Below are 8,789 nucleotides of genomic sequence, written 5' to 3' on the forward strand. Positions count from 1 at the left end.
GTATTCTATATCTTTAAACTTTTATTTACATGTTAAATTGATACTTTATTCAATCCCACAATGATCACCTCATGAGTGAGACTATTGGAAAATGTGGTGTCGCCACCTGATGGCATGAAGGCACTGCTCAGAATCCACCTGGAAACCTGAGCAACATCAAACATTCCCAGACCTTCAATCTTAATAGTTACGTTAAAATGATTCAATCCTCCAAGGCAAGCCAATGATTTTTATTAACTGAAAAGATATGGGGCAATAGATTACTCTCAGAATGTTTGTTCCCGTGATAACACAGGATTTGGTCACATAACCTAGGCTCTTACTGAGAATTTCCAGTATTGCATTATAATAATGTAAATCACACAATTGAATACAGAGGTGACACAAGCTGTGATAGGCTATAGGAAGCGGTTGCACTACATGGCACTTCATAGCTGTGATCTCACCACCAGTAAAATCCAACTGTGGCCACGAACAGGGCTCAGGAATTGCTTCTTCCAACATCTTGTGGTCACCACTCCCAGAGGTTACTGTACAATGAAGCCACTGAGACTCCTTTAAATAATAAGGGGTTTCTACTCTCTCATTCTAGATCCACAAGACTTGCAATTAAGCAGCAATGTACTTACAGGCACTAACCATACCTTTTTTATAATCAGGTTTAGAAATTACAGGAAACAGAGACCAGAATCCATGTCATTTTCCTCCCCTTTCCCCATTCATTTCCAGATGCCACCAAGGAGCCTCCTCTTCTCCATCACAATCTTCCCGACAAACACTGATTGACAACTTCCAGCAAGTGAGAGTTTTCCAGAGCAGCAGCCACCCGCTCCTTGTCCGCCAGCTGTTTGTTGACTGAGAAACAGAACGAGAATCTTCAGGAAAACATCAACTGCAAACCAGCACAAGGTGCATCTCACCAAAGCCATAAATTTGGAACATGCTACCCCAGAAATTCATTGAGGGATTCAAGGAGGTGGTGAAATACCTGGGAAGTAGAAACATTAAAAGGTGTGAGGAGAAGGCAGTGGGTTTAGGGAACGGGAGCGCTCAGTGCCATAGAATGATCTGTAGTGGAGAGGGCCTGGGGCTGAATGGCCTAAATACCATCGTTCAGACTCCCCACCCCGAGTACTAAGTAGTAGGCTTGTCACTAAAACATTTTAGAAATATTAAAACAAAAACCTCTAATAGAGAACAGGTTTAAAAGCTTGAAGGTGGGTTTATGTTGGGAGTTTTTCAGAGTTGATTACCTGCTTGTTCCGAGGCATGTGTACCTGGCGTTATATGAACATCCACCTGCAGCAATAAGAGTTTACTGTTAGCTTGTACCATTGGTGACTGGGTGAAAAACTATTAAATGGGTTAAGAAGCAGCATTTTCCTCATAGATCTCAACTTACACTACAAACTTATACTACAATATAAATACCTATTTTGTTCAAGTTTGAGTTTTGTTCTTAGCCAGAAATAGAGAAGTCAGAGCCCAAGAGGATTTGGAAAGGAAATGGATAAATAAGTTGAGAAAATTGACATTAAAAGGCACAGGGAATGAGCAGAGGAATGGGATTAGTAGAAAGCTCCAGTGTGGGACGGGCTGAATGATGTCCTCCAGTGATTTAATCTTTCTAGGATTGCAGGAAACAAGCGTCATGTAGTCAGAACCTTTTCTAATAATCAACTGCTTCTAATACTTCCTCCATTGAGGCCAGAAGTAGTGAGTCCTTAAAGCATTCTGTGGCTCAGAGCACTGGGGCTCCAACATCGCTGTACACAGGAGTAGCATGTGGCAAGCTTGCCCTTACCTTGAACCGTTCAGGCAGTGATCGCAGCAGCTTCACTTTGATTGACAGGCCGATCAGTGTGGCCATACTGCAGTGAGGGATGGTGGGAGTGAAAGCCACTGTCACAGTGCTCTCCTCATCATTAACCTGTCAAAGGCAAAAAATACATGTCACTTTTCGCATCAGATGGGAGTTCCTCCACTTTCTACATTTCATCTCTCTCCCTCGAATTTTGTTTGTGTTTGGAGTTAGAGCCTCCCCATTGGGTGTGAGGAGTTAGGAGGTGAAGATTCCCCAAATCACTTCTCCTACACCACTGATATTTCCATTTCCCACACTGAACATTTTTGTGAAAGCTGGAACTCAGGCAAGTATAAAATGGGCTGAGACGTTTAGAGATGGTCAGGTTTAAACTCACACACAATTCTGATTGCAATCTCTTCAACTTTTAGCAAAACAATTTGGGGATATTTATAAAGACATTGGATTTAGTTCTTAATACAATAAATGTAACTAAATTGCATAACAATGGTATACGTTAAACTAAAGTCTGCCTGTTCTATCGTAACAGAATATTCTTTGAACCCTTTTCCTCAGAAGCCACTTACGTGGACCCTCACTGGCTCCACAACATTCAGCTCCTCGAGGCTGAGCGGATGTTCAGGATCATTGATTGATCGGATGAGATGTAGAATGTCAAGGAAAGATGCTGTACATTAGAATCAGCCGGTACGTTATTCCCCAGATACAGTCCGTGTATTAGTTTAGTTCCTGATCTCAATCAGGATTACTGTCGACCCCAGCACTTAAGGTCCACAATTCAAGGCACTGACCCCCCAATGACACGTGGCCGATGTTTGCTCACAGTGAACGCTGGTCAGCACAGGGCAGTGCCTTCAGCATGAGATATATACTCAATAATAATAATAATCCTTGCATTTGATATAGGAGTTTAGTACGTCATCAAGACGCCCCCAAGTACTTCACTGGATATATTTATAATGGAGTGACTGTGTGTTTTGTGGGCGAGAATGTTACAGAGCACAAACAGGTCTAACCCCCCCCCACCCCACCCCGCGTCTGCCAGAGAGACACAGAGCAATTCAGTCAGTGGGCCCGGGTGGGGCCCGGGTGGGGGGTGGGGCCCGGGTGGGGCCCGGGTGGGGCCTGGGGCCCGGGTGGGGCCTGGGGCCCGGGTGGGGGGTGGGGGGTGGGGCCTGGGGGGTGGGGCCCGGGTGGGGCCTGGGGTTCGGGTCCGGTTATTTCTGGTTGTTCAGTCGCTGCCTTTAAGGATATCGAAGATTTCTCTGTGGTCGATGGGGTCGGTCTCGGCCTCGTCCTCCTCCCGGGCGCTCGGGGGCCGGTCTTTGCTGCGCTGATAAACCAGCGGGTTGGCGTTCTCCAGCCGCGTCCCGGCCGCCATCTTTACCCGCGGCGCCGCTTCCGGCCCGCGCTGCCAATCACCCGCGACTTCCGGCCCGCGCTGCCAATCACCCGCAGCTTCCGGCCCGCGCTGCCAATCACCCGCGACTTCCGGCCCGCGCCGCTGTGACATTGCCCGCCCCCACCGCGGGAGGGCGCTAACACCGCACAGCGAACGCCGAGGGTGCGGGACCCACAGTGGGCAGGAGGTGACGCTGTTCCCGGTAACAGTCGAACCGCCGTTATCTGACAGGAGCGGTTCCCGGGGCCGCGCGCTGAGCACAGCCGGTGTGACGGCAGTGACGGCAGTGTGTGACGCACAACCGGTGCCAAGGAAGGCAGCGGCCGGGGTTTACCGTCACAGCGAGTCGGTAACCGAGGCTCAGCGGTCACTCCAGGCGGACAGACCGGGCACTGGGCCCACACACACAGGGACAGGCCCTCGGCCGCCAGGAGCCGCTGTCTGTGTGTGTGTGTGTGTCTGTGTCTGTGTGTGTTTTACTGGGAAGTGTTTTGTTCGCCACTGCGGAGACATCGGGTGGAAATATTTGTGACTTAAATACTGGAAATTGCCGTCAGGAGGTGGACCTGAGCCAAGAGGGGAGGAGACAGTGAGGGTCACAGCCAAGACTGCACAAGGCCTGGAGCCGCCTCGGGCACAGACACACACACACACACACAGAGACACACACAGACACAGACAGACACACACACAGACAGACACACACACAGACAGACACACACACAGACAGACACAGACACACACAGACAGACAGACACACAGACAGACACACACACACAGACAGACAGACACACACACACAGACACACACACACAGACAGACACACACACAGACAGACAGACACACACACAGACACACACAGTTACACACAACAGCAATAACAGAATTACATTTGTAAAGGGCCTTTCGCGTCGGGAGGACGTCCGAAGGTGTTGAACAGTCCATTTCCTTCACACGGGAATTAGGACCTGAGGGTTGGGATGAGGGAGTAGGAGGGCCTTGAAGGGGGCCAGGAGGGAGCGAGGCGAAGGGATTGTGGGATGGAGTTCCAAAGGATGGGGTCTGAGAGGCTGAAAGCCCGGCCACTGACGGTGGGGCGAGTCGATACACAGAAAGATACATACATAAACACTCCACATATACACAAATACACGCGTAACATCTGCCTATTTGGGTGGATGTTAACGATCTTGTGGCACTATTCAAAAGAGAAGGCAGTTACTCTTTCTCTCCTGGTGTACTGGCCAACAATCCCCCCAAGTAAAAAAAAATTGGTCACTCACTCCATTGGCTGTTTGTGGAACACAAACTGGCTGCTGAGTTTTCGCTCACAAAATACACAGTCAATCCACTTTTAAGTGTATCCTGTTGAGACTTCTCAACAACGTGATATTCCTTGTATTCGCGTATTGAATACAAGGATTATTATTATCATTAGAGATGAAACCAACATGGTCAAAAAAGACCACGTGGTTTAAGAAGCTTTGGAGGTGGAGTCCCCACAACTGGTGGAAAACCTTGTTTAAACATTCCGGAGGAGTATTTTAGATGTTAGATGTTATAAATAGCTGAGTGGTGGGTAAGCAGACACCCCCCCCCATCCCCGAGTCATGTGCTGGCCTCACACTCACTCGCTCACTGCCGAGGGCTGAGTATTTTAGGCACTGACAGTCACTGTTCTGCCTGACGTCAGAGAGTCAGTCCATTATAAATAGTCTTTAGTGGGAAAGTGCGCGGCAACAAATCCATTCAGATCACAGTCCTCAACAGCAAGTAGCACTGAGCAACAGAACCAGCTATCTGCAATCCCTGCCCGGACAGACAAGGTGAGTGAGGAACTAACTGTGTGTGTGTGTGACTGGTGCGTGTGGAGAGAGCCTCAGCCCCCGGGCACTGATCGTCACAGACAACTGGCAAAGTTACTGACAACCCTGTGAAGCTGAGCCGCTTTTCTTATTAGTTATAGCCAGGCTCAGCCTAAATTGATTTGCGCGTCTGCTCTGTTTAGTGGTTAATACTTTCAGCATCATTCCTGTGAGAGTGAATTGCGGGAATTGAGAAGCCCTTCACAGGACCCTGTATTGTGAAGGTTAGAGCACTCACCTCACGGGCAAGATGACCTGGGTTCAATTCACGGCACGGAAAAATAGTTTCCTTACTCCACACGCCTCTGTTCAGCTAGCAGTAAGTAGGAACTCGGTTGTTAGTCGATTGGCGGATCGCATTCCGGTGGTAATAATGCCTTAAAAAAACATTTGGTCACTCAATCCACGACTGTGTGTGGGACACTGCTATGCGCAATTGGCTGTCGCGTTTCGCCCACAAAATACACAAGTCAATTCACTTTACAGTATTTTCGCTTTGAGACATCTCAACAATGTAAAAAGGTGCTATATCAAATGCAAGGATTATTACATGATATATAAGATTCCTTTCCCCCATCTCCCCTTTCATTAATTATATAATAATAATCCTTCCATTTGATATAGCGCTTTTCATGTCTTCTGGATGATTCAAAGCTCTTCACAGAATATACTGTGAAGTGAATTGACTGTATATTTGTGTGCGAAACGCTAATTCCTCCTGTGGTTTGTGCTTCCCTGGCTCCTGACTTTTCTCTGCGGAAATGTTTCTCGTTGCAGGTTTGGGGGTGAGATGACACTGAACAAAACGGACAAGCTGAGGAGCCTGGAGCGGAGGCGAGGCAGTATGCCGGTGCCCCAGTATCAGGCTGTGCACCGATGCAGCATGCCCCTGGCCGATCGGGAGTTGAGTGCGGCCATACCCGCCCTGCAGCAGGGCAGCCTGGTACGTTGCACCTCCTACAGCCCCGGACACCCCCAGCGAGAGAGCTGGACCTCCGGCTCCTCCGACTCTGTCATCTCCAGCGGCAGCGACATGGACACCTGCGTCCACAAGGTGGTGCTACTGGGCGGGCACAGGGTGGGCAGGTCCAGTCTGGCCCACATCTTCGGGGGTGTGGAGGACAGTGAGCCCCATGAGGCCGGGGAAAGAGGTGAGACCACAGAGAACTCTGTAGATACACATGGTGCACAATATACATGGGATGTAGTTTACATGTCGTTTACACATGATGTATAATAATAGACCCCATTGAGGACCTGAATGATTGGGAACAAAAAACAAACAATGCTGCATAAATATTTCCGCTCACATCACAGGGCCGGGTTGTTCAGTTTCGAAGCTGAGATTGTCGGGTGGGTTGGACAGGGAGAGATGGTGACGTAATGTGTTAAGCGCTTCTAGTCGTTACCCTGCGTGACGGGCTCTATAAACGCGCAAGTTGTTGTGTGAAATGAGCCACTCACGGGCTCAGCTCTCGCACCACCCCGGGAGAGTGTCACAGTGTGTGACATGCACAGGACCCTCTCCTGACCACAGCCCCTCTAGCCTGACTGCCCAATAACATGGGTTCACTTGTGCCCAATCTTCTTACCTGCAGAGAACACGTATGACAGAACAATCTTGGTTGATGACGAGGAGGCGAATCTCATTGTGTTTGACATCTGGCAGCAGGTAACTATGTGCCCCCCACCTCCCCACTGCAGCTCTCTGCTCTTCATTATCCCTGCGCCCTTGCCTTCTCTCTCTCTCTCTCTTTGATCTTGTGAGTGGGTCAGTTCAGGAACTCCAGTAATCAGATTTTTCTTGCTGTTGCCCAGGATGAGAGTAGTCGGCTACAGGAACACTGCATGAAGCTGGGAGACGCCTACCTCATCGTCTACTCGGTGACGGACCGAGCGAGCTTTGACAAAGCCTCAGAGCTCCGCATCCAGCTGCGGAGAGCCAGGCAGGCCGAGGACATCCCCATCATCCTGGTTGGGAACAAGACGGACTTGGTGCGCTCCCGAGAGGTCTCCGTGGACGGTGAGTCACTGGATGGGGTGGGGACAAACACCAGGAAGTATTTCTTCACACTGAGCAGGGTTAATGGTCGGACAGGCAACCAGGAAGGTTTTTTTTGCAGTTCTTCAGCTTCAAATTTAAGACTGAATTGAAAGAGTTTTCCATAATTCTGCACCAACTTAAACTTTACGATAAAATGGTGTGACAGACCCAGTCACACCCCTGCACAACCCCACTTGAGTCTGTAAAATAGCATGAATCATTGGTTTGTTCTGGTGCTTTGTTGAAACCTCTAGAGCGCTGTGTTCTTCTCTCTCTCTATTTCTCTCTGACTTGTTCTTTCTCTCTCTTTTCCCTCTCAGTCTACATTGTTCTCTGTATATCTCTCCTAAGTTGTTCTCCTCTCTCCTTCTGTCTGACCACAGAGGGCCGTGCCTGTGCTGTGGTGTTTGACTGTAAGTTTATTGAGACCTCGGCTGCTCTCCACCACAATGTGACCGACCTGTTTGAGGGCATCGTCCGACAGATCAGGCTGCGCACAGACAGCAAGGAGGACAACCTGCGGCGCCTGGCCTGCACCAAGCGACGGCAGAGTCTTGGGCAGAAAGCCAAGCGCTTCCTGGGCAAACTGGCAGCCAAAAACAACAAGAAGATGGCCTTCAAGCAGAAATCCAAGTCCTGCCACGACCTGTCCGTCCTGTGAAGCAAGATAGATAACAGAGTTGTCGTGATATCCCCCTCCCGCGTGTGTGATTTTAACAGAAACAAAGGTCTGGGGTCCAGATTGAGTCTGGGTTTCAGAACGGTGAGTGTGAAGCAGATTTAGACAGTCTGTCTGTACGGGCAGTGATGAACGAAAACTGTTACCAACCTCTGCCTTTCCTTAAAAACTCCCATGTTACAGCACAGGGTTTTAGATCTCGGGGTGAGGCACAGAGAGAAGGGCGATCACTTTGTTCTTCACTTGACTGGCCCTTTAAGAAGTTATAAAACCTGGTGACTTGCCTCAGGCTGTGTGCGACACTTGCGTTGTGTGTGTGTGTGAGTGTGTGTATGGTACACAGGCTCATATGCTCCGTGTACAGGATGTGAACAAAGTCCTATTACCCTCATGTTGTTTTCCGTACAGTCACTGACCAACAACCGAAACGTGGAAGAATGATGATCATTGTATTTAGAAGTACTCAATCGTACTTATAAATACTTAACTGTATTTAGACGTCCAGAGGATGGGTGTGAGTGTGTGTATGTGAGTGCCATAATTTTCATGACAGATAATGATCTGTCGCCATGTTCGGTACCACATCTTCTGTAAGCTGGATGGAGTGAGGAGATGATATGCAGCTGTTTCAGCTCTTCCAGAGTCTCAGATAATAAAAATGTATTGTTAGGGGGAAAAATAGTAACAGGATTTTGTGGATACCCTGTACCGGTGTAGCGATGACACAGCACCTGAGGAGCGTCCCACTCGCTCGCTTCACTCGCACTTCGGTTTTGCTATTGTACAGATCATTTCTTACCTGTTTACATTTTTTTTGTATTTGAATAAAACTTTTATTGATCTCTAGCCTTGTTCTGTGTGATTTTCTGTCTTTGTTTCCTGAGTAAACGCTTCACTTTAGGATCAATACAAACACTGATCCTGACCGGCAAAACAACGCTGAGTCTTTGTGAGGTTCCTCTGGCTCCCTCACA

At 48.7% G+C, this 8,789-nt stretch overlaps 2 protein-coding genes across 2 annotated transcripts; one reads left to right on the plus strand and one right to left on the minus strand.

Annotated features, from left to right (window-relative positions):
• Positions 1–3: 3 nt before the first annotated feature.
• ciao2b (cytosolic iron-sulfur assembly component 2B) lies at positions 4–3,245 on the minus strand. The gene is made up of 5 exons (XM_007907882.2): positions 3,080–3,245; positions 2,392–2,471; positions 1,805–1,930; positions 1,254–1,299; positions 4–855 (listed from the first exon to the last, which is right to left on the minus strand). Exons 1-5 carry the CDS (start codon positions 3,204–3,206, stop codon positions 758–760), a joined length of 477 nt encoding a protein of 158 aa, XP_007906073.1. The 5' UTR covers positions 3,207–3,245; the 3' UTR covers positions 4–757.
• A 1,410-nt stretch (positions 3,246–4,655) lies between these two features.
• On the plus strand, positions 4,656–8,661 carry rrad (Ras-related associated with diabetes). Its single transcript, XM_007907876.2, has 5 exons — positions 4,656–5,053; positions 5,870–6,243; positions 6,691–6,764; positions 6,911–7,115; positions 7,520–8,661. Exons 2-5 carry the CDS (start codon positions 5,883–5,885, stop codon positions 7,795–7,797), a joined length of 918 nt encoding a protein of 305 aa, XP_007906067.1. The 5' UTR covers positions 4,656–5,053; positions 5,870–5,882; the 3' UTR covers positions 7,798–8,661.
• The last annotated feature ends 128 nt before the right edge of the window (positions 8,662–8,789 follow it).

This window comes from Callorhinchus milii, unplaced genomic scaffold, assembly GCF_018977255.1.
Source record: "Callorhinchus milii isolate IMCB2004 unplaced genomic scaffold, IMCB_Cmil_1.0 Scaffold14, whole genome shotgun sequence".
Classification (NCBI taxonomy): domain Eukaryota; kingdom Metazoa; phylum Chordata; class Chondrichthyes; order Chimaeriformes; family Callorhinchidae; genus Callorhinchus; species Callorhinchus milii.

Bases quoted from the DNA above. Each gene is read 5' to 3' on its own strand.
- ciao2b (XM_007907882.2), bottom strand. From the start codon at position 3,206: ATGGCGGCCGGGACGCGGCTGGAGAACGCCAACCCGCTGGTTTATCAG. The intron at 1,931-2,391 runs GTAAGTGGCTTC...TGCCTTTGACAG, and splicing joins TGGAGCCAGTGAGGGTCCAC to GTTAATGATGAGGAGAGCAC. The intron at 856-1,253 runs GTAATCAACTCT...TCTGTTTCTCAG, and splicing joins ACATGCCTCGGAACAAGCAG to TCAACAAACAGCTGGCGGAC.
- rrad (XM_007907876.2), top strand. From the start codon at position 5,883: ATGACACTGAACAAAACGGACAAGCTGAGGAGCCTGGAGCGGAGGCGA. The intron at 6,244-6,690 runs GTGAGACCACAG...TCTTACCTGCAG, and splicing joins CCATGAGGCCGGGGAAAGAG to AGAACACGTATGACAGAACA. The intron at 7,116-7,519 runs GTGAGTCACTGG...GTCTGACCACAG, and splicing joins CCGAGAGGTCTCCGTGGACG to AGGGCCGTGCCTGTGCTGTG.